The sequence below is a fragment of the Coregonus lavaretus genome (assembly GCF_964263955.1).
Source record: "Coregonus lavaretus genome assembly, chromosome: 6".
In the NCBI taxonomy this organism is placed as follows: domain Eukaryota; kingdom Metazoa; phylum Chordata; class Actinopteri; order Salmoniformes; family Salmonidae; genus Coregonus; species Coregonus lavaretus.
In genome coordinates this window covers 7,487,444-7,512,525 of record NC_139993.1, presented here as the reverse complement: position 1 = coordinate 7,512,525, position 25,082 = coordinate 7,487,444, and the positions used below count along the sequence as shown (strand labels likewise).

Below are 25,082 nucleotides of genomic sequence, written 5' to 3'. Positions count from 1 at the left end.
TGGAACCCTTTGTTCTAAGAGTGTAATCAGAATATTCAAAGTTGTTGAAAGTGTATAGCACCAGTTGCAATTGCAAAATCAAACCCCTCCAGCGAGTTTCATCACTTAACAACATCAAAACAACAAGATATGACGACCATTAATTGAGGGATATGCAAAACATTATTTTTTTGTATAACAAAAGCATTGCTACTAAAGGTCTGGGTTTCTGTAGTCTTTTTGTAAATTAACTTATAGTAGATTTACCAAAGTTTCTCCTCCACATCCAAACAAAGACAGACTGAAATGTGTTATACGAAAGAAAAGACACACTCCATCATATGAACTATGACCTTTCAACATGGGTATTGTAGTTGCCACAATGATCCTGGATCCTGTGCTGTCCAACTGTTTGCTTTACAGTTTTGTGAAGTCTCCTGTATCCTACCAAGTTTAGAGATGCATTCCAACTCTCATACGGGAGTCGTTCTCCTGTTCACAACCTCCTTCAGATCTTTCTGGAAGCAGTTGTGGACCTGCAGGAAGCTTGTGTCACGCTCTGGACTACAGTACCCAGCTATCCCACTTTTCATAGTGTCCCTACTGAGGGCGTACATGGAGATCCCACCCATGGGCATCCCAAAGCTTGCTCCACTTCCTACGCCTGCTCCCCCTCCTCCTCCCATCTTCACCCCAACGGGTGAGGTCTCTCGGGACGGGTCGGTGGAGCGGGAACTAGAACGGGAGCGTCGCCGCCGGTAACGGTAACTAGGGATACGGGAGTAGGGCGAGCTGGACGAGGTGGTCTTGATGAACTCACGCCTCGCCCGGCACCGCGTCTCCTTGTTCTTCTCGATGTAGATGTTGACAGCGAGAACGCCGACGGACTCGGCCACGATGAAGGACAGAGCTCCGAAGTAGAAAGACCAGCCGTATCCATAGCTGGCCTTATTGTCCTCGTCCTTCTTGTCGCTGGGGTCACCGGCATTACTGGAGATATAGACGATGATGCCGATGATGTTGCTTAGACCTGAGGAGATACATAGAGAAAGAGGTAGAACTGAGAGGTGGACTTGTAGGGCTTTGCCCACATAGTAGCTTAGTGTTTTCAAAAATCTATACAGTATATGTAAACATACATTTGTGGGTAAAGTCAACTCAAAGGCAATGCTAAATATGCAGGGAATCGCCATTGCAATATTGTCAATAGCTGTGTGATGCCACCTACCTGCAGCCACAAACAGGATGCCGGCGCTGAGCAGGATGTTGTTCCTATTGCTGTAGATCCTCCCAGCCCCGGCACACAGTCCTCCCAGCAACAACAAGATGTTGCTCAGGATGGGGAAGAGGCTGGAGGCCCGCACTATACCTGTATAGTACACAGCAGTTAGGATGGTTAGCATGTTTACAATGTTAGCATGACTACAACATTAGTATGTTTAGGATGATTAGCATGTTTACAGCATTAGCACGTTTAGCATCATCACTAACTCACTATCTGTGCATTTTCTGGTGTTAATCCAATATGGATGTACAGAGAAGTGTGCTAGTACCTTTAGCATAATTGTTAATGCACCATTTTGGCTGCTATTGCATTACATGCATGTAGCCAACACATGTAAAGGACTAAAACATTTTAGCATCGTCACTAACACACAGTTTTCAAGTTTATTTTTTAAAAGTTAAATAAAACTATGACACAAGCCCTTTTTTCTTAGTTCTATAAAAATGACAGCATCGTTTTATAAATGTATTTTTGTAAGGGTGTTGCCAATACACAGCAGGCAGAGTGCGAGCAGCGGTTAGCACACCCTCTATCAGTCATACTGGAGACACCCTCTGCTTACTCACACCACTCTTAAAACACAGCTTTCAGTGGTGTAAAGTACTTAAGTAAAAATGCTATAAAGTACTACTTAAGTAGTTTTTTGAGGTATCTGTACTTTACTTTATTATTTATATTTTGGACAATATTTACTTTTACTCCACTACATTCCTAAAGAAAATAATGTACTTTTTACTCCATTGATTTTCCCTGACACCCAAAAGTACTTGTTACAATTTGAATGCTTAGCAGGACAGGGAACTAGTCCAATTCACACACTTATCAAGAGAAAATCCCTGGTAACCCCTACTGCATCTGATCTGGCGGACTCCCTAACTTATGTAAATTATGTCAATGTTGGAGTGTGCCCCTGTCTATCTGTAAAAAAAATAGTTTGCTTAATATAAGGAATTTTAAATTATTTATACATTTACTTTTGATACTTAAGTATATTTAAAACCAAATACTTTTAGACTTTTACTCAAGTAGTATTTTACTGGGTGGCTTTCACTTTTTCTTGAGTCATTTTCTATTTACGTAACTTTACTTTTACTCAAGTATGAAAATTTGGTAATTTTTTCACCACTGATGTCTCTATATCAACCCAGGACTTATGCCATCACAGTCTGTCTCTACATAGCTCCAATTACTCTCATGACATCATGCTATTATGGGCCAGGGCCAAGGGAGTTATGACAGATAAAGCACTACCATTGAGTATCTATGGGCAACCATTAAGTATCTATGGGCAACCTTTGAGTATCTGTGGGCATTGTGTGCTTTACACACGATGACAAAGGATGAAAAGACATCCGGATGTGATGGCGGGAGACAAGCACTTACGTAAGATGTATTCCGAGCTGTCTGTGTCATAGTTGTTATCTTCTGGGAAGTGATTGATCCGAAGACAGCTTCCTTTGTTGATTCCTGTGGAGTCAAAAGAACCACAGAAAGTCTGTTATAAAACAGTGCACACTTCACAGAGAAGGGTCGAGAAGTGGATTCCAGCTCATGCAGGTTAGTGGACATTTGAAACATGGCTAATGATTTTTTATATATACACTACCAGTTAAAACTTTGGACACACCTACTAATTCAAGGGTTTTTCTTTATTAAAAAAAAAAATATTACATTGTAGAATAATAGTGAAGACATCAAAACTATGAAATAACACATATGGAATCATGTAGTAAAAAAAAATATATTTTATATTTGAGATTCTTCAAATAGCCACCATTTGCCTTGATGACAGCTTTGCACACTCTTGGCATTCTCTCAACCAGCTTCACCTGGAATGCTTTTCCAAAAGTCTTGAAGGAGTTCCCACATATGCTGAGCACTTGTTGGCTGCTTTTCCTTCACTCTGCGGTCCGACTTATCCCAAACCATCTCAATTGGGTTGAGGTCAGGGGAGTGTGGAGGCCAGGTCATCTGATGCAGCACTCCATCACTCTCCGTCTTGGTAAAATAGCCCTTACACAGCCTGGAGGTGTGTTGGGTCATTGTCCTGTTGAAAAACAAATGATAGTCCCACTAAGCCCAAACCAGATGGGATGGTGTAGCGCTGTAGAATGCTCTGGTAGCCATGCTGGTTAAGTGTGCCTTGAATTCTAAATAAATCACAGACAGTGTCACCAGCAAAGCACCCCCACACCATAACACCTCCTCCTCCATGCTTTACGATGGGAAAAACACATGCGGAGATCATCCGTTCACCCACACCCCGTCTCACAAAGACACGGCGGTCGGAACCAAAAATCTCCAATTTGGACTCCAGACCAAAGGAGACATTTCCACCGGTCTAATGTCCATTGCTCGTGTTTCTTGGCCCAAGCAGGTCTCTTCTTATTATTGGTGTCATTTAGTAGTGGTTTCTTTGCAGCAATTCGACCATGAAGGCCTGATTCACACAGTCCCCTCTGAACAGTTTATGTTGAGATGTGTCTGTTACTTGAACTCTGTGAAGCATTTATTTGGGCTACAATTTCTGAGGCTTGTAACTCTAATGAACTTATCCTCTGCAGCAGAGGTAACTCTGGGTCTTCAATTCCTGTGGTGGTCCTCATGAGAGCCAGTTTCATCATAGCGCTTGATGGTTTTTGCGACTGCACTTGAAGAAACTTTCAAAGTTCTTGAAGTTTTCCGTATTGACTGACCTTCATGTCTTAAAGTAATGATGTTCTTGCCATAATATGGACTTGGTCTTTTACCAAATAGAGCTATCTTCTGTATACCAACCCTACCTTGTCACAACACAACTGATTGGCTCAAACGCATTAAGAAGGAAAGAAATTCAACAAATTAACTTTTAACAAGGCACACCTGTTCATTGAAATGCATTCCAGGTGACTACCTCATGAAGCTGGTTGAGAGAATGCCAAGAGTGTGCAAAGCTGTCATCAAGGCAAAGGGTGTCTATTTGAAGAATCTCAAATATAAAATACATTTTGATTTGTTTAACAATTCATGATTCCATATGTGTTATTTCATAGTTTTGATGTCTTCACTATTATTCTACAATGTAGAAAATAGTAAAAATAAAGAAAAACCCTGGAATGAGTAGGTGTTTCCAAACTTTTGACTGGTACTGTATGTGTTAACTCCAATAGAGCATAGATTCAGATTGTTTAATAGTCACATGTACAGGGTTGCAGGTGTGATTGCACTGTACAGTGAAAATCTTAGGCTTCGAGCTCCAACATGCAGGGGAGCAGCAGGATAAATAATGTCCATAGGGGGCGTAGCAGGTAAGGTAAGTGAAAGTTGAGAGAACACTATACAGCAGGGGTGTCAAACTCATTTTGGTTCAGGGGCCACATGGAGGAAAATCTATTCCCAAGTGGGCCGGACCGGTAAAATTATGGTATATATAACTTAAAAACAACAACTTCAGATTGTTTTCTTTGTTTTAATACGATCACCATACAACATAAAGCTGGAGGACAGTGTGTCCAAAATAGTACAAGCACAACATCACTATTAATCATAAAACACGTCAAGTTTATTTGAACATTTTAAAGAAAAAGAACACAAACACACAATGCCTCAGTGATTAACAGAACTGTTTCACAGATCACAGAACTATATCAGGGGGTCATTTCTCAGGCAGAAATGTAGATAAAAAGAATGAAATCCTGTTCCCCAAACAAGTGCAAGAACCACAGAGTCAAGAATAGGTTAAATATACAAATAAAATAAAAACAATTAAAAACAATAGCACATCAACATAAAAACATATAAACATAAAGCTGGAGCCTGAGGACAGTGTGTCCAAAAGCACAACATCACTATTAATCATAAAACACCTCAAGTTATTTGAAAGTTCTGAGGACAAAGAACACACAAACACACAATGCCTCAGTGATTCACAGAAGTATATCACAGATCACAGAACTATATCAGGGTGTCTCATGTAGCACTTTAAGTGGGGTTGCATAGTTTATTTGACTCCTGATACCTGGCATCTTTTAGCTTTCACCAGCGCATCAATATCAGGCGTCACATCCTGAGTGGCAGCCAACTTCAGGATGTGATTCAAGTGCTTGTCGTGAGCCTTGAGCGCAGCTTTGTTTTATTTATGCTCATTACAGAGAAAACTTGCTCACAAAGATATGTGGTTCCAAACATGCACAACAGTTTTGCAGCGAGGGCTGTCAAGTTGGGGTAACCTGGCAAGAGATTCTGATTAAATGTTTCCAAGCCAGCTGCGGCAAATTTGCCCTTCAAATCCGAGTCACACTGCAAGTCTATTATTTCAAGTTGGATGCTGACGGGCAGATCAGAGGGATTCACGGTGAATGGCGAGCAAAAAACGTTCAAGTCTTTCTCCAGTTCACCAAAAATCTGAAAGCGTTGCTCAAACTCCCGTAACAGTCCCGTTATTTTATCTTTGAACCGCTTCATGTCTGCCACATGTTGGGTCGCGCACACATTTTTCAGACAGGGGAAGTGAGCTGCATCACCACCGGCAAGTTGCGTCTCCCACAATGACAGCTTCAACTTGAAAGAACGTATGCTGTCATAATACTGCGTGACAACTTTGTTGCGCCCTTGCAGCTGTTAGTTCAAGTTATTCAGGTGCTCTGTAACATCTACCATAAATGCAAGGTCCTGCATTCATTCTGCGGAATGGAATTCTAACACTGGTTTGCCCTTTTCTTCCATGAACTGTTCAATTTCTTCTCGTAAATCAAAGAAACGCCTCAGCACCTCGGCTTAACCATCTTACCTCAGTGTGGTATGGCAGGCCATAGATGTGGTCTTTCTCTCTGAGAAGGCTGTCAAACTGACGGTGATTCAGGCTTCTGGATCGGATGAAAATAACAGTTTGGATGACCACCTTCATGACGTTATCCATCTTTAATGACTTGCAACACAAAGCCTCCTGGTGCAAAATACAGTGAAAAGTCAAAAAATCACGTCCTCCATTTGCAGATTGCACTTTCTCTCTGAACTTTGTCACAACGCCTGCTTTTTTCCCGATCATTGAGGGCGCACCATCTGTAGCCAGGCTGACAGCGCGGGACCAGTCCACTCCGACCCTGTCCAGCGCGCCGACGAGTGCGGTAAAAATATCAGCTGCTGTCGTTGTATCTGTCATCGGCACCAACTCCACGAACTCCTCGGTGACGGTCAGTTGTGCAACATCTGTAATGTCCGTGCTTTCATCAATTGCAACCAAAAACGCAATAAATGACTTTACTTTTTGCTTCAACTGGCTGTCCAAATCCACTGAAATATCGGAAATCGTGTCTGCAACTGTGTTTCTTGTCAGGCTGATATTTACAAAAGCCTGACGCTTTTCAGGGCACACAATCTCCGCTGCCTTCATCATGCATGTTTTTACAAATTCACCCTCACTAAATGGTTTTGAAGCCACTGCGATTTCATTAGCAATGAGGTAGCTAGCTTTCACTGCAGCGTCACTGATGTCTCGGCTGTGAGTAAACACAGACTTGACCTACTTGCTCTGCCCCGGTATAAACAGTTTGCTTGCTTAACAAAATTGCTATTGCGCCATCCAGTGGACGCAATTGGAGCAGCAGTTTATTTTATTGAAAAATTGCAGCGCATTTTTATACTTTACAAAATCATCTCGCGGGCCGGATTAAACCCGTTTGCGGGCCTGATCCGGCCCGCGGGCCGGACGTTTGACACCCCTGCTATACAGCAACACTATACTAATTCAACAATGGTTATACATGAACAATGTCTGCACATTAGAAAAATATATGATGCCTCATGACATGTTACAGTGGAAGTGAAGCTAAAATGGTTCCCAATATTCAATGCACTTATGTGTTGAGCTGTAAAGGCACTCACTAAGTCTTAGAGATTGCATATTTACCGTACATTGGGGTTGCTTAATTGTCATAATTAAAAATGACAATACAAATTGATTGCCAAACAAGAGATGACTATTATAATGCTGATTATTTTGTTGTTACCCCACTGATTTTCATACAAAACAAATGATATAACCTGTGAATTATTCATTTATTTAAAAGGATTGTCAATCTGGAAGGGACATTTTCTATCACTGCTAGGAAATTAGGTATTCTAGTGGTTAGAGTGTACACAGTTAGACAGTCCATTTTCAATATACACATCCCACCACTAGGGGCAGCAGCAGCCAGGCTAGGTCCTTTTAAGTGCCAACAGGGTTAAGAAAGAGTGATTGCTCACAGGCAGGGGTTGGAACCTGCCTGTTCCAACCTGCAAAATAAAGTTCTGAACCGGTTCGACCCCCAAAAAAGTAACGGTTTATATTCTTCCTTTCTGTTCCTTTTTAAACCTCTGAAATGTTTACATTTAGTTCAACATTAAATTACTTTAGCAGTCTTATGGCTTGGGGGTAGAAGCTGTAAAATTAACATTATTAACTGGTTCCCATGCTTTTAAAATAACGGTTCTGTTCCGGCACAGTATAGATCACTTTCGTTCCCGGTTCTGATTCTGTTACTACAAATGTTTTGTTGTTTTCTGGTTTTCTGTTCTGAACCTGTTCCAACCCTTGCTTACAGGTGCAAGTGATTGACAGGCAATGGTGGAGTGAGAGGTAAATTGAGTAGCCTCCCATCCCGGAAGCATTTTCCCGTGTTTGCTTGGACACTTTTCATTTGAAATGCCCATGTGTGAATTTAAGTATGCTCCCTCTAATTCTCTCTCTCTCCCTCTCTCCTTCCCCTCCCTCTCTACCGCACCTGCTGTCTCGACCTCTGAATGCTCGGCTATGAAAAGCCAACTGACATTTACATTTACATTTTACATTTTAAATGTACATTTACTCCTGAGGTACTGACCTGTTGCACCCTCTACAACCACTGTGATTATTATTTGACCCTGCTGGTCATCTATGAACATTTAATCATCTTGAAGAACAATTTGGCCTTAAATGGCCATGTACTCCTATAATCTCCACCCGGCACAGTCAGAAGAGGACAGGCCAACCCTCAGAGCCTGGTTCCTCTCCAGGTTTCTTCCTAGGTTCCTGCCTTTCTAGGGAGGTTTTCCTAGCCACCTTGCTTCTACATCTGCATTGCTTGCTGTTTGGGGTTTTAGGCTGGGTTTCTGTATAGCATTTTGTGACATCTGCTGATGTAAAAAGGGCTTTATAAATACATTTGATTGATTGATTGTTTTTTTTTCATGAACATTGATAACCTGCTTGGGCTGACGGACCAAGCTTACCCTGGACCCTGCCGAGTACACTGTCTGCCATAAGGACAAATGCATTGCTTAACTGACTTCTCACGTGAAATGCACACATTTATATCAGATTATGGACAACTTAGGTAGACCTAGGACCCTAGACGTAGCGAGCTTAGTTTCACCACCATATTTGAAACCAACTGAGGACAGGAACGTCAGTCTGCACACCCACAAAAGAGTTCTGATGTTTTTCAGCCCTAAGGCACCTTCCATTCAAAGAGTTTGACTCTTGGTTAAGAAAATGTTCTCTGCACTTTTAAGAGAATAAAACATGGGGGTGACATGAATATTGAAACGTTTCTCACTTTCCACTGAAATTGCTGCCTCACCCAGAGGTTGGGAACTCAAGTCAAGTATGCGAATGAACAGGGACTTACTTCACGCTCTGACTTAATTCACTCTAAAACAGATATCAATCATTTATGAGAGACGCTAGTAATGTAAACATGTCTTTTAAGTGGTTTATTGGTCTGTGTGTGGTGATTCTATGTCTATGATTGGTATCTCCAAGACACTGCTGATTTTTATTCTTCCCCTCTAATCAGGAACTGATTCAGGACACCGGGTGAGTGGAATCTATGGCCAATCAGTGACTTTAATTGGCTACCCGGACTACTGCATTGACACTTTTTTGCACTGACTCTATGCACACTCACTGGACTCTACCCCCACATTCACACATGCTTACACTGACACTCCAACACACACTACATATGCTCACACAAACAAAACACACTCTCCACATACGCTACTGCTACTCTGTTTATTATCTATCCTGATTGCCTAGTCACTTTTACCCCTACCTACAGTACATGTACATACAGTGGGGGAAAAAAGTATTTAGTCAGCCACCAATTGTGCATGTTCTCCCACTTAAAAAGATGAGAGAGGCCTGTAATTTTCATCATAGGTACACGTCAACTATGACAGAAAAATTGCGGGGAAAAAATCCAGAAAATCACGTTGTAGGATTTTTTATGAATTTATTTGCAAATTATGGTGGAAAATAAGTATTTGGTCACCTACAAACAAGCAAGATTTCTGGCTCTCACAGACCTGTAACTTCTTATTTAAGAGGCTCCTCTGTCCTCCACTCGTTACCTGTATTAATGGCACCTGTTTGAACTTGTTATCAGTATAAAAGACACCTGTCCACAACCTCAAACAGTCACACTCCAAACTCCACTATGGCCAAGACCAAAGAGCTGTCAAAGGACACCAGAAACAAAATTGTAGACCTGCACCAGGCTGGGAAGACTGAATCTGCAATAGGTAAGCAGATTGGTTTGAATAAATCAACTGTGGGAGCAATTATTAGGAAATGGAAGACATACAAGACCACTGATAATCTCCCTCGATCTGGGGCTCCACGCAAGATCTCACCCCGTGGGGTCAAAATGATCACAAGAACGGTGAGCAAAAATCCCAGAACCACACGGGGGGACCTAGTGAATGACCTGCAGAGAGCTGGGACCAAAGTTACAAAGCCTACCATCAGTAACACACTACGCCGCCAGGGAACCAAATCCTGCAGTGCCAGACGTGTCCCCCTGCTTAAGCCAGTACATGTCCAGGCCCGTCTGAAGTTTGCTAGAGTGCATTTGGATGATCCAGAAGAGGATTGGGAGAATGTCATATGGTCAGATGAAACCAAAATATAACTTTTTGGTAAAACCGCAACTCGTCGTGTTTGGAGGACAAAGAATGCTGAGTTGCATCAAAAGAACACCATACCTACTGTGAAGCATGGGGGTGGAAACATCATGCTTTGGGGCTGTTTTTCTGCAAAGGGACCAGGACGACTGATCCGTGTAAAGGAAAAAATGAATGGGGCCATGTATCGTGAGATTTTGAGTGAAAACCTCCTTCCATCAGCAAGGGCATTGAAGATGAAACGTGGCTGGGTCTTTCAGCATGACAATGATCCCAAACACACCGCCCGGGCAACGAAGGAGTGGCTTCGTAAGAAGCATTTCAAGGTCCTGGAGTGGCCTAGCCAGTCTCCAGATCTCAACCCCATAGAACATCTTTGGAGGGAGTTGAAAGTCTGTGTTGCCCAGCGACAGCCCCAAAACATCACTGATCTAGAGGAGATCTGCATGGAGGAATGGGCCAAAATACCAGCAACAGTGTGTGAAAACCTTTTGTTATTGACCAAATACTTATTTTCCACCATCATTTGCAAATAAATTCATAAAAAATCCTACAATGTGACTTTCTGGAAAAATAATTCTCATTTTGTCCGTCATAGTTGACGTGTACCTATGATGAAAATTACAGGCCTCTCATCTTTTTAAGTGGGAGAACTTGCACAATTGGTGGCTGACTAAATACTTTTTTTCCCCACTGTATTACCTCAACTACCTCATAACCAAGCACAATGACTCGATACCAGGACTCCTTGTATATAGCATCATTATTGTTATTTATAGTGTTACTATTTTATATTTTTATTAGCTAATTTTCTTACTTTTTAACTATACGTTGTTGGGAAAGGGTTCGTAAGTAAGCATTTTGCGGTAAAGTCTACACCTGTTGCATTCGGCGCATGTGACAAATACAATTTTATTTTAAACAGTCAAAACTAGTACCATGGAAAAGGGAAACCAGCAGTAGTCTTGGACCTGCAGGCTCTGAGGTGAGTACCCCCAATAGCAGTCTGCAGTCATGCCATAAATGTGAACTTTTAAAGACAATTTCCCTGATGTTCATAGATGTGACATTCACAGTAAACGATGTGGATGTCAGCTCAGGTGTAAATTACATTTAAAAGTCAAGTGCAATGCGTTTGTCGACAATGTGTCTTTGCTTGAATCCCGGCCAAGGGAAAAAAGTATTTGATCCCCTGCTGATTTTGTATGTTTGCCCACTGACAAAGAAATGATCAGTCTATAATTTTAATGGTAGGTTTATTTGAACAGTGAGAGACAGAATAACAACAACAAAATCCAGAAAAATGCATGTAAATTTTTTTATAAATTGATTTGCATTTTAATGAGGGAAATAAGTATTTGACCCCTCTGCAAAGCATGACTTAGTACTTGGTGGCAAAACCCTTGTTGGCAATCACAGAGGTCAGACGTTTCTTGTAGTTGGCCACCAGGTTTGCACACATCTCAGGAGGGATTTTGTCCCACTCCTGTTTACAATGTTGACATCAGCCAACCGCTCGCCCACACGACGCCATCTGCCCAGTACAGTTTAAACCGGAATTCATCCATGAAGAGCACACTTCTCCAGCATGCTAGTGGCCATTCAAGGTGAGCATTTGACCACTAAAGTCGGTTACGACGCCGAACTACAGTCAGGTCAAGACCCTGGTGAGGACGACAAGAACGCAGATGAGCTTCCCTGAGACGGTTTCTGACAGTTTGAGCAGAAATTATTCGGTTGTGCAAACCCACAGTTTCATCAGCTGTCCGGGTGGCTGGTCTCAGACAATCCCGCAGGTGAAGAAGCCGGATGTGGAGGTCCTGGGCTTGTGTGGTTACATGTGGTCTGCGGTTGTGAGGCCGGTTGGACGTACTGCTAAATTCTCTAAAACTACATAGTAGAGAAATGGTAGAGAAATGAACATTCAATTCTCTGGCAAAAGCTCTGGTGGACATTCCTGCAGTCAGCATGCCAATTGCACACTCCCTCAAAACTTGAGACATCTGTGGTGTTGTGTGACAAAACTGCACATTTTATTGGCCTTTTATTGTCCCCAGCACAAGCTGCACATGTGTAATGATCATGCTGTTTAATCAGCTTCTTAATATGCCACACCTCTCAGGTGGATGGATTATCTTGGCAAAGGAGAAATGCTCACTAACAGGGATGTAAACAAATTTGTGCACAGAATTTGAGGGAAAGAAGCTTTTTGTACGTATGGAAAAATGTCTGGGATCTTTTTATTTCAGCTCATGAAACATGGGAACAACACTTTACATGTTGTGTTTATATTTTAGTTCAGTATAGAATAGGCTATGCCTACTGCAGAAAATAACTGATTTGCTCATATCCAAGGCCTACCTGTCATTTGGCAGGAGGAATGTAGTATGTCCAGAATATAAATGCATATTGATCTGCATATCATTGTGGCAGTAAGGGGAAAAAACACACTATATGAAATCACCTTTAGCTTACTCTTCAGATAACTTTACACCATAGGCCATATATTACACACATACTTACTCTACCTCTCTCCCTCTCTCTTTCACTTACTCCCTCTCTCACACACATCCTCTCTCTCTTACACACACAGACTCACATCACTCTCTTGACATGAATTGGAAATGAGTTGTAGCTCAATGTTCTAACAAAACCCTAAGGAGGTATCGCTCGGCCTATAGAAGTCTCTATGTGCATATCAGGTAAGCATACAGATTCATGATTTACCCAGGAGATTTAGAGGGAAATATAATTAGCATGTGTTCTGATGTACGCTGTAGCGTTGGATACAGGGCAGTACTCTGAATCTCTTATGGTCTCACTCACACACACACACACACACACACACACACACACACACACACTGCTCCCAAAGTTAGGCACCAAACTGAATTTAAGGAACACCAGAAAAATATAGATTTTTGATTAAGATATAGCTTAGAATTACAGTACCAGTCAAAAGTTTGGACACACCTACTCATTCAAGGGTTTTTCTTTATTTTTTACTATTTTCTACATTGTAGAATAATAGTGAAGACATCAACTATGAAATAACACATATGGAATCATGTAGTAAACAAAAAAGTGTTCAACAAATCAACATTTATTTTAAATTTGAGATTCTTCAAAGTAGCCACCCTTGATGACAGCTTTGCACACTCTTGGCATTCTCTCAACCAGCTTCATGAGGTAGTCACCTCATGAAGCTGGTTCAATTAACAGGTGTGCCTTGTTAAAAGTTCATTTGTGGAATTTCTTTCCTTCTTAATGCGTTTGAGCCAATCCGTTGTGTTGTGACAAGGTAGGGTTGGTATACAGAAGATAGCCCTACTTGGTAAAAGAGCAAGTCCATATTATGGTAAGAACAGCTCAAATAAGCAAAGAGAAACTACAGTCCATTACTTTCATGGTCCAATTGCTGCAAAGAAACCACTACTAAAGGACACTGATAAGAAAAATAGATTTGCTTGGGCCAAGAAACACAAGCAATGGACATTAGACTGGTGGAAATCTGTCCTTTGGTCTGATGAGTCCAAATTTGAGAGTTTTGGTTCCAACCGCTGTGTCTTTGCAAGTAGCGGTGTGGGTGAACGGATGATCTCCGCATGTGTAGTTCCCACTGTAAAGCATGGAGGAAGAGGTGTTATGATGTGGGGATGCTTTGCTGGTGACACTGTCTGTGATTTATTCAGAATTCAAGGCACACTTAACCAGCATGGCTACCACAGCATTCTGCAGCGATACGCCATCCCATCTGGTTTGTTTTTCAACAGGACAATGACCCAACACACCTCCAGACTGTGTAAGGGCTATTTTACCAAGAAGGAGAGTGATGGAGTGTTGCATCATATGACCTGGCCTCCACAATCCCCCGACCTCAACCCAATTGAGATGGTTTGGGATGAGTCGGACCGCAGAGTGAAGGAAAAGCAGCCAACATGTGCTCAGCATATGTGGGAACTCCTTCAAGACTGTTGGAAAAGCATTCCAGGTGACTACCTCATGAAGCTGGTTGAGAGAATGCCAAGAGTGTACAAAGCTGTCATCAAGGCAAAGGGTGGCTACTTTGAAAAATTTAAAATCTAAAATATATTTTTGTTTTGGTTACTACATTTATCAAAACAACAATTAGCGGCCCATGAGTAGTTTAAAACGGCCCGCGACATGGTTTATGAAATTATATAAAATGTGAGATGTGGTTTTCAGCGACATAAAGGTGCAAGCATAACTGTCACTGTGCTCCGTTTTCCCTCTATGGCACTGAGGCTGCTTGACCAGCCTGGTCTCATAGACTAGACATAACATAGTAAATATAAATCCAAGACACTCAAATTAGTATGACTGGTTGGTCGGGGTGGATGGGTGGGCGTATAATGCGAACGTCTAGCAATCCAAAGGTTGCGAGTTCGAATGTCATTACGGACAACTTAACCATTTTAGCTAATTAGGAACTTTTCAACCACTTACTACTTTTTAGCTACTTTGCAACAATTAGCATGTTAGCTAACCCTTCTCCTAACTCTTTTAGCTAACCCTTCCCCTAACCTTAACCCTTTTAGCTAACCCTTCCCCTAACCCTTAAACCTTTAACCTAATTTCTAAACTGAACCCTAACCCTAACCCCTAACCCATAGCCTAGCTAATGATAGCCACCTAGCTAGAATTCATAACATATCATAGGTTTTGCTAATTCGTAACATATTCTACGTTTTGCTAATTTGTAACATATTGTACGTTTTGCGGATTTGTAACATATCATACGAAATGGGTGATGGACATCCACAAATTAATACATACCATATGAAACGTAACATATCATGCTAAATGGAGTGTCCAGATTTACATACAGAATAATACAAAATGCTCTGAGACCAGGTTGGTGTTATAGCAAAGCCTAGTCAGACTAGCCTGTGCTCTTGGTTCTAACAATGAAAATATACAATGTGTCCACTTTGCTCGCACTGCGAGTCGCTCCAATAATTAAACAAATGTAACAACAGAAGACTCATCATTTACATTTTAAAACTGATGGAGATGTGCAGAAAGAGCTAACGGAGAGAAGCAGGTGAGTAATGGCTAGTAGGGGATGCAGCTGGCTAATCACAGCTATCACACGTGATACTGGATGAAGCACTCATTCTGATATTACATATCATCACCCCCCCCCCCCACACACACACACAACCTTATCAACTATCACCTATCTTTTCAGATCCGTGATCAATGAGATGGTGTCTAAGAATAAAATTACATTTTATTTGTCACATGCGCCGAATACAACATGTGTAGACCGTACCGTGAAATGCTTACTTACAAGCCCTTAACCAACAATGTTTAAGAAAAATAAGAGTTAAGAAAAATATTTACAAAATAAACTAAAGTCAAAAATAAAAGAGCAACAATAAAATAACAATAACGAGGCTATATACAGGGGGTACCGGTACCGAGTCAATGTGCGGGGGCACAAGTTAGTCTAGGTAATTGAGGTAATATGTACATGTAGGTAGGGGTAAAGTGACTATGCATAGATAATAAAGCGTGAATAGCAGCAGCGTAAAAAAAAGGGGGGGTGTCAATGTAAATAGTCCGGGTGGCCATTTGATTAGCTGTTCAGCAGTCTCATGGCTTGGGGGTAAAGCTGTTAAGAAGCCTTTTGGACCTAGACTTGGTGCTCCGGTACCGCTTGCCGTGCGGTAGCAGAGAGAACAGTCTATGACTACGTTTGCTAGAGACTTTGTGAATTTTTAGGGCCTTCCTCTGACGCTGCCTGGTATAGAGGTCCGGATGGCAGGAAGCTTGGCCCCAGTGATGTACTGGGGCCGTACACAATACCCTCTGTAGCGCCTTGCAGTCGGAGGCCGAGCAGTTGCCATACCAGGCGGTAATGCAACCAGTCAGGATGCTCTCGATGGTGCAGCTGTATAACTTTTTGAGGATCTGAGGACCCATGTCAAATCTTTTCAGTCTCCTGAGGGGGAATAGGCGTTGTCATGCCCCCTTCACAACTGTCTTGGTGTGTTTGCACCATGATAGTTTGTTGGTGATTTGGACACCAAGGAACTTGAAGCTCTCAACCTGCTCCACTACAGCCCCGTTGATGAGAATGGGGGCGTGCTCGGCCCTCCTTTTCCTGTAGTCCAAGATAATCTCCTTTGTCTTGATCACGTTGAGGGAGAGGTTGTTGTTCTGGCACCACACTGCCAGGTCTCTGACCTTCTCCTTATAGGCTGTCTCATCGTTGTCGGTGATCAGGCCTACCTACCACCGTTGTGTCGTCTGCAAACTTAATGATGGTGTTGGAGTCGTGCTTGGCCACACAGTCATGGGTGAACAGGAAGGGAAAGGAAGCCATCTTAGACAGTTGGACCACAGCTCATATATATATATATATAGAGAGAGAGAGAGAGATTTTTCTCCCCAGTCTGCAGGTCGACACATTTTACATTTACATTTTCGTCATTTAGCAGACGCTCTTATCCAAAGTGACTTACAAATTGGTGCATTCACCTTATGATAGCCAGTGGGACAACCACTTTACAATATATCAAATTATTATTATTATTATTATTATTTATTTTTTTATTTATTTTTTTGGGGGGCGGTAGAAGGATTACTTTTATCCTATCCCAGGTATTCCTTAAAGAGGTGGGGTTTCAAGTGTCTCCGGAAGGTGGTGAGTGACTCCGCTGTCCTGGCGTCGTGAGGGAGCTTGTTCCACCATTGGGGTGCCAGAGCAGCGAACAGTTTTGACTGGGCTGAGCGGGAACTGTGCTTCCGCAGAGGTAGGGGGGCCAGCAGGCCAGAGGTAGATGAACGCGATGCCCTCGTTTGGGTGTAGGGACTGATCAGAGCCTGAAGATACGGAGGTGCCGTTCCCCTCACAGCTCCGTAGGCAAGCACCATGGTCTTGTAGCAGATGCGGGCTTCAACTGGAAGCCAGTGGAGTGTGCAGAGGAGCGGGGTGACATGAGATAACTTGGGAAGGTTGATTGAACACCAGACGGGCTGCAGCGTTCTGGATGAGTTGTCGGGGTTTAATGGCACAGGCAGGGAGCCCAGCCAACAGCGAGTTGCAGTAATCCAGACGAGAGATGACAAGTGCCTGGATTAGGACCTGTGCCGCTTCCTGTATAAAGTAGGGTCGTACTCTGTGAATGTTGTAGAGCATGAACCTACAGGATCGGGTCACCGCTTTGATGTTAGCGGAGAACGACAGGGTGTTGTCCAGGGTCACGCCAAGGTTCTTTGCACTCTGGGAGGAGGACACAACGGAGTTGTCACCCGTGATGGCGAGATCATGGAGCGGGCAGTCCTTCCCCGGGAGGAAGAGCAGTTCCGTCTTGCCGAGGTTACCAGAGTCATACATCCTACTATTTCTACATTTTATCTTCTTAAAATGTGATCTTAAATATAACAATAACCTTAACCTCACTGCTAACCTTATGCCTAAACTTAAATTAAGACCAGAACTCAATTTTTACAATATAGCCAATTCTGACTTTGTGGCTGTGGTAGCTAGTGGAAACCCAGTCTGTTTGCCTGCGAGACAACAGTGCATCCTTTATTACTCAGCATAGCTTTGCCATGGCAACCTCCTCCTGGTGCCCAAGAAGCACAATTCATGCCTACATCTCAGAGGAGCCCTTTCACATCTTACTAATGTATTCATACAGGGACTGGTGCGCGTGCTCATGCACATGCATATACAAACACACAACACAATGTTTTTAAACCCAAAAATGTGTTTTGCTAGCTATAAACAGTCTCTCACAACCCCCCCTTTGCTTATTACAAACATCATTCAACAGTTACCTCACAGAACAAAACACCCAACAAGACCCATGCATCATCCTCATTATCATCAAGAACTCTTTCTTATTCAGTCTGGCAAGCAACAATAGCTATTCAAAATCAAAAGCCATTCAATAACACAAAGAAAGAACCCATCTGAGAGAGAGATTGACAGTCATTCAACAGGTGTCTATCCACAAAGAAGGAACTAAGACCCCTCCCACTTTGTCGCTCGCTCTCTCTATGAAGTGCGTCATCTCGTCTCCCGACGACATAGAGAGAAACACAGGAGGGAAGCGCTGGTTAAGTGGGAGTTCTTGTTTGATTTTAAGGCGATCTGGGAACAAGACTCATGTCGTTCCGTTCATGTCGTTCCGTGCGCGTCTTAAAAGCCTCCCCTGTGCTCTCCCGCAGCGAAGAACATTTTGTTTAACAAGTCACTAAATAAAGAGCTTTCCATTTGGAACACTTCGTTAAAGAGAGAGGAGAGGAGAGCAGTGTGAGGCCAATTTAGTAACTTATAGTCGGCTACATATATGTTATGTCATGTTAGGGGTTGGAGAAAAGGTATGGAAAAGTACAAAGGGTTGAGAAAGGGAAAGAGGATTTTGGGTAATGTTGCCACTTGACATTGTGTTGCCTAGCTGTGGACATGCATGGAATAGCAATGATTGAGAATTTTATTTTTTTGTCAAACTTGCCTTCTCTCTCTCTCTCTCTCTCTCTCTCTCTCTCTCTCTCTCTCTCTCTCTCTCTCTCTCTCCCTCTGTGTGTGTGTGTTAGTATTCTTCTTTGCCACTGAATAATGTAACTTATCAGTTTGTAGCTTGTAATTCATGCTGTTACTCAAAACATATTGACTGTGGAAGTTGAACTGGTCTTCTCCAGTGGCGTTAATATTCTCTCAAGGGAGTCATCGCTTTCCGCTGCGCTTTGTGAAGACACGTTTCAGCACCACGTACAATGGACGGCACCAAACCAGCAGGCTCGATTTTTAGCAACTTCATGCGCACTTGATTCGACTTTGAAGAAACGCGTTTTATTCAATGCTTCACTTGCTAGCCTACAGAAGAAATAACGCCAAGTAACATTTACCTAACAAATCGCTTTTGTATCATATAGCAAGGTTTGATAATGAAAATGTTAAGTGAAAGTGTCCATCTTTCCCCTGGCCAATTTACTTAAGTGCACTTCAGTTCGCTTGCAGTTCGCTGGAGAATAATTTATTAATCTCAACACAACAGCGGTTAGCTGCTGCATATTTATTAATGTAGTTGATTTTGACTAACGGTGACGCAAGTAATATGGAAGAGCTGGCTAGTGGCTACTTCAACTGAGAAGAGTAAATTACTGGGGTTTGGTGGGGAAAAGTCGAGACCCAACATCGATTACTTATCCATTATGTCATTTAGATGCTATATTGATCTGGATGTGACCAAATCGAAGGGTACCACTTAACAGATTGATCGTATTGATTAAGATGTATCGATAGATACAATGCTCAGCACCTGCCTCAAATGGGTAGACATTATAAATTAAGTTGACTGAATCTTTCATTGCTGTGCAACTCTCTTAGCAAAGCCCAACCCAGCTCTTATGTTGAAACGAGAAAGTAACTTATCTATTCGTTCCATCTCTTGTTGGTGAAAAACATACACGTATAAACTTATTTGCAGATAACTCTATTTCTAAATCTCACTCATGTTTCCATAGCAATTTCTTAGCTGTAGTTGCCAAGCAACAGAATCACATACACTGAACTGGATGGACAAAGAACCCCCGTTTGGAGAAGTGCATCTAAAAAGTCTGAAGTTGAACTCGTAGTTTTGCACTCCTAAAAGAAAGCCATTGATTATAAACGGGTTGAGCAGGCTATGAATTTGTTTTATTGCACACTTCCATACAGCCGTGCATTATGCATGTACAGTATATGGTAACAAGGCCACGTCATATCCGAAGCAAAAATATCAAGTAGGCCTACTACATTGCATTACGCACAGGGAAACATAATGGCATAACGCGCCCACAATCACTGAGTTTACGTGTACGAGTAGCCTACACCTCCAGCTGTGCTTCGCGTTCTATCAAACGCTCTAACAACTTTTCACTCTGTGCATGGACAGTTTATTTCAGTGTAGACAAAAAGGTTTAGTCACCTAAGTGATTCCTCAAACGCCCCCAACACACAAAGTCTTAGCATTATACACTATCCTAACTAAAAACTGGTGCCACAAACTAAACATGTACTACTTTTACGCACTTCAATTATTAATTTATCAGATACTTTCCTGTATTAACCAAATGCAAAAACCTCAAAAGAATACACCAGAAAGCTGACAAAGTACCTTCTATACAACAAATCCGCCACAGCCCGGAGTGCGTCAGGTCGCCTCTAGTTTTCTTGGGTTGCATGTCGTCCGTGGTGACATTGGTGGCGTTACATATGTACGCCCGAGAATAGAGCCAGTAGTCGGTCCCAATAGCTATTGTCATCAGACTGAAAGCAGCAAAAGCGCCCACGATGGTCAGCAGTATTTGACACCCACGGTCACACCACGCCATGACGCCTCATAATAATCCACAACGGGCTACAAACACACTAAAGAGGCGCGTGCTCTATCCATATGGCGAATTGGTGCGGCAGAATATGACTATCATAGTCGTTTTTCTCTAGAACTTTTATGTAAACTTCAACTGGTGTGCTTCTTAATGGTTAAGTTCATTAGATTTAATTCCCCAAAGTTCATATCGCAGAAGTCGTTGATTCCTCCACAGGTAGAATTTTATTAACTTGCACGTTTTCTTGATGTTACCCCCCAAGAATGGAATGGTGTTTTTCGATGAGCGAATTGCTTTGGCTACTCAATTGATTTGCCAAAGAGCGCAACATCTTCTACCAAGACCACACCTTCTATTCAGCTAACCAATGAGCGACTACAATGATGGGTCTCGAGTCGAGGCACAAGAAAGATACAGCATAACAACTAATATCTAATAAGGCAAACCCCCATATCCCATTGAGGGGGAAAAAATGAAAATATACTGAACAGAAATATAAACGCAACAATTTCTAAGATTTTACTGAGTTACAGTTGATATAAGGAAATCAGTCAATTTAAATAAATGAAATAGACCCTAATCTATGAATTTCACATGACTGGGAATATAGATATGCATCTGTTGGTCATAGATACCTTTTATAAAAGGTAGGGGTGTGGATCAGAAAACCATTTAGTATCTGGTGTGACCACCATTTGCCTCACACTTCGCATAAAGTTGATCAATGTTGTCCCACTCCTCTTCAAGGCCTGTGCGAAGTTGCTGGATATTGGCGTGAACAGGAACATGCTGTCGAACACATCAATCCAAGCATCCCAAACATGCTCAATGGGTGACATGTCTGGTGAGTACGCAGGCCATGGAAGAACTGGGACATTTTCAGCTTCCAAGAATTGTGTACAGATCCTTGCGACATGGGGCCGTCCATTATCATGCTGAAACATGAGGTGATGGAGGCGGATGAATGGCCCTACAATGGGCCACAGGATTTCATCACGGTATCTCTGTGCATTCAAATTGCCATCGATAAATATGCAATTGTGTTCGTTGTCCGTTGCTTACGCCTGCCCATACCATAACCCCACCGCCACCATGGGGCACTCTGTTCACAATGTGGACATCAGCAAACCGCTCGCCCACACAACACGTGGTCTGCGGTTGTGAGGCCAGTTGGACATACTGCCAAATTTTCTAAAACGAGAAATGAACATTCAATTCTCTGGTAACAGCTCTGGTAGACATTCCTGCAGTCAGCATGCCAATTGCACGCTCCTTCAAAACTTGAGACATCCGTGGCGTTGTGTGACAAAGCTGCACATTTTGGAGTGGCCTTTTACTGTCCCAAGCACAAGGTGCACCTGTGTAATGATCATGCTGTTTAATCAGCTTCTTGATATGTCACACCTGTCAGGTGGATGGATTATCTTGGCAAAGGAGAAATGCTCACTAACAGCGATGTAAACAAATTTGTGCACAAAATTTGAGAGAAATAAGGTTTTTGTGCGAATGGAAAATGTCTGGGCTCTTTTATTTCAGCTGATGAAACATGGGACCAATACTTTACATGTTGCGAATATATTCTTTTTCAGTGTAGAAATGGTCAGAAAATGACCATAATTTCACACCAAAAATGAGTTGGATTAATTCACAAAAAAAAGAGTGTAGATAATTCACGCCTGAATTAAAGCTTGTCGTCAAACCTCCAACTCCCATTCATTGGAATTGTGGCCTGCAGACTTTAGACCACTTTTGAGAGTTATGACCAACTTAACTGTAATTTCAGGGGGTGAATAGTCCCTTTAAGGTCCGGGCTTTAGCTGGTTCAGCTGGGGTCCATGCAGAGCGTTTCCCTTTCACAGACACACAGAGAGAGTGCCTGCTGGGCTTGGCTAGCTCACTGTCGTTTATGTCCCATCCTTTTGACAGAAAGCCCCCCCCCTCCCCCCCACACACTCTGATTCACTTCCTGTGTGTGTGTGCGAGAGAAATGGGCAACTTGAAGGCGTTGAAGCATATCCTGAACTGCTCCAGTGAATGGGAGTGGAGACATCCTCTATGGGAGACATTACAGTGGGAGACATGTTAGTGCTGTTTAGATAGAAAATGGAAGGTACACAGGGTTGGCTTGTTTTCTCTTTGTAAGTATGTTAGTGGGTTTATCTAAGTATGATTATAGTCAGAGCAGCAGAGAAAGCCTTCTGGTTTGTGTTAGTTCGTCACTTTCCTCTTTAATAGCTATATTTTTATTGGACGAGAGGGAAAGACAAAGACCAGAAAATACACAAATGTAATGTGTGAAACAAAGAAGAGGGAAATTGAGAAACTGATGTTTTTGCCTAGTGTCAATCAAGACACATATCCTTTCATATATGCTACCGTTCAAAAGTTTGGGGTCACATAGAAATGTCCTTGTTTTCGAAAGAAAAGCAATTTTTTTGTCCATTAAAATAACATCAAATTGATCAGAAATACAGTGTAGACATTGTTAATGTTGTAAATGGCTATTGTAGCTGGAAACGGCTGATTTTTTTAATGGAATATCTACATAGGTGGAAAGAGGCCCATTATCAGCAACTATCAGTCCTGTGTTCCAATGGCACGTTGTGTTTGCTAATCCAAGTTTATCATTTTAAAAGGCTAATTGATCATTAGAAAACCCTTTTGCAATTATGTTAGCACAGCTGAAAAATGTTGTGCTGATTAAAGAAGCAATAAAACTGGCCTTCTTGAGACTAGTTGAGTATCTGCAGCATCAGCAATTGTGGGTTCGATTACAGGCTCAAAATGGCCAGAAACAAATAACTTTCTTCTAAAACTCGTCAGTCTATTCTTGTTCTGAGAAATGAAGGTTATTCCATGCGAGAAATTGCCAAGAAACTGAAGATCTTGTACAACGCTGTGTACTACTCCCTTCACAGAACAGCGCAAACTGGCTCTAACCAGAATAGAAAGAGGAGTGGGAGGCCCCGGTGCACAACTGAGCAATAGGGCAAATACATTAGAGTGTCTAGTTTGAGAAACAGATGCCTCACAGGTCCTCAACTGGCAGCTTCATTAAATAGTACCCGCAAAACACTAGTCTCAACGTCAACAGTGAAGAGGCGACTCCGGGATGCTGACCCTCTAGGCAGAGTTGCAAAGAAAAAGCCATATCTTAGACTGGCCAATAAAAAGAAAAGATTAAGATGGGCAAAAGAACACAGACACTGAGGAAGATTGGAAAAAAGTGTTATGGACAGACAAATCAAAGTTTGAGGTGTTCGGATCACAAAGAAGAACATTTGTGAGACGCAGACCAAATGAAAAGATGCTGGAGGAGTGCTTGATGCCATCTGTCAAGCATGGTGGAGGCAATGTGATGGTCTGGGGGTGCTTTGGTGGTGGTAAAGTGGGAGATTTGTACAGGGTAAAAGGGATCTTGAAGAAGGAAGGCTATCACTCCATTTTGCAACGCCATGCCATACCCGGTGCTTGATTGGAGCCAATTTCCTCCTACAACAGGACCCAGAGCACAGCTCCAAACTATGCAATAACTATTTAGGGAAGAAGCAGTCAACTGGTATTCTGTCTATAATGGAGTGGCTAGCACAGTCACCGAATCTCAACCCTATTGAGCTGTTGTGGGAGCAGCTTGACCGTATGGTACGTAAGAAGTGCCCATCAAGCCAAGCCAATCCAACATGTGGGAGGTGCTTCAGGAAGCATGGGGTGAAATCTCTTCAGATTACCTCAACAAATTGACAACTAGAATGCCAAAGGTCTAAAAGGCTGTAATTGCTACAAATGGAGGATTCTTTGACGAAAGCAAAGTTTGAAGGACACAATTATTATTTGAATTAAAAATCATTATTTCCAACCTTGTCAATGACTACATTTCCTATGCATTGGGCTATATTTCCTATTCAAACTCATTTTAAGTATGTTTTCATGGAAAACAAGGACATTTCAAAGTGACCCCAAACTTTTGAATGGTAGTGTATGTGTTGCACATTGCAACAAAAGGTTATTTTTATTACTTCTAGTCTCTGGCATCTTGAACTCAAGCAGACAGCAATATCAGAGATAACCTGCGTAATCCCCCCCCAAGGGGATTATGCTTGTCGGCGATGAGCTTGAACTGAAATGGCATGGTGCCATCTGTCTCAATGGTAGGCCTCCTTGGTATTAGTATGATGTGTGGAATACAAATGTACAAAGTATTCAGACCCCTTGACTTTTTCCACATTTTGTTACATTACAGCCTTATTATAAAATGTATTACATAAAAAATGTCCCTCATGAATCTACACACATACCCCATAATGACAAAGGAAAAACAGGACTCTTTGCTATGAGACTCGAAATTGAGCTTAGGTGCATTCTGTTTCCATTGATCATCCTTGAGATGTTCCTACAACTTGTTTGGAGTCCACCTGTGGTAAATTCAATTGGACATGATTTGGAAAGGCACATACCTGTCTATATAAGGTCCCACAGTTGACAGTGCATGTCAGAGCAAAAACCAAGCCATGAGGTCGAAGGAATTGTCCGTAGAGTTCCGAGACAGGATTGTGTCAAGGCACAG

General features: G+C 42.2%; 1 protein-coding gene across 1 annotated transcript; it reads right to left on the bottom strand.

Annotated features, from left to right (window-relative positions):
• Window positions 1-452: 452 nt before the first annotated feature.
• LOC311130596 (voltage-dependent calcium channel gamma-4 subunit-like) lies at window positions 453-20,521 on the bottom strand (the record flags this gene model as incomplete). Its single annotated transcript, XM_084163378.1, has 4 exons — window positions 453-1,009; window positions 1,208-1,348; window positions 2,648-2,731; window positions 20,305-20,521. The coding sequence occupies 4 exons, from the start codon at window positions 20,519-20,521 to the stop codon at window positions 453-455; spliced, it is 999 nt and encodes a 332-aa protein (XP_084019504.1).
• Between the last annotated feature and the right edge of the window lie 4,561 nt (window positions 20,522-25,082).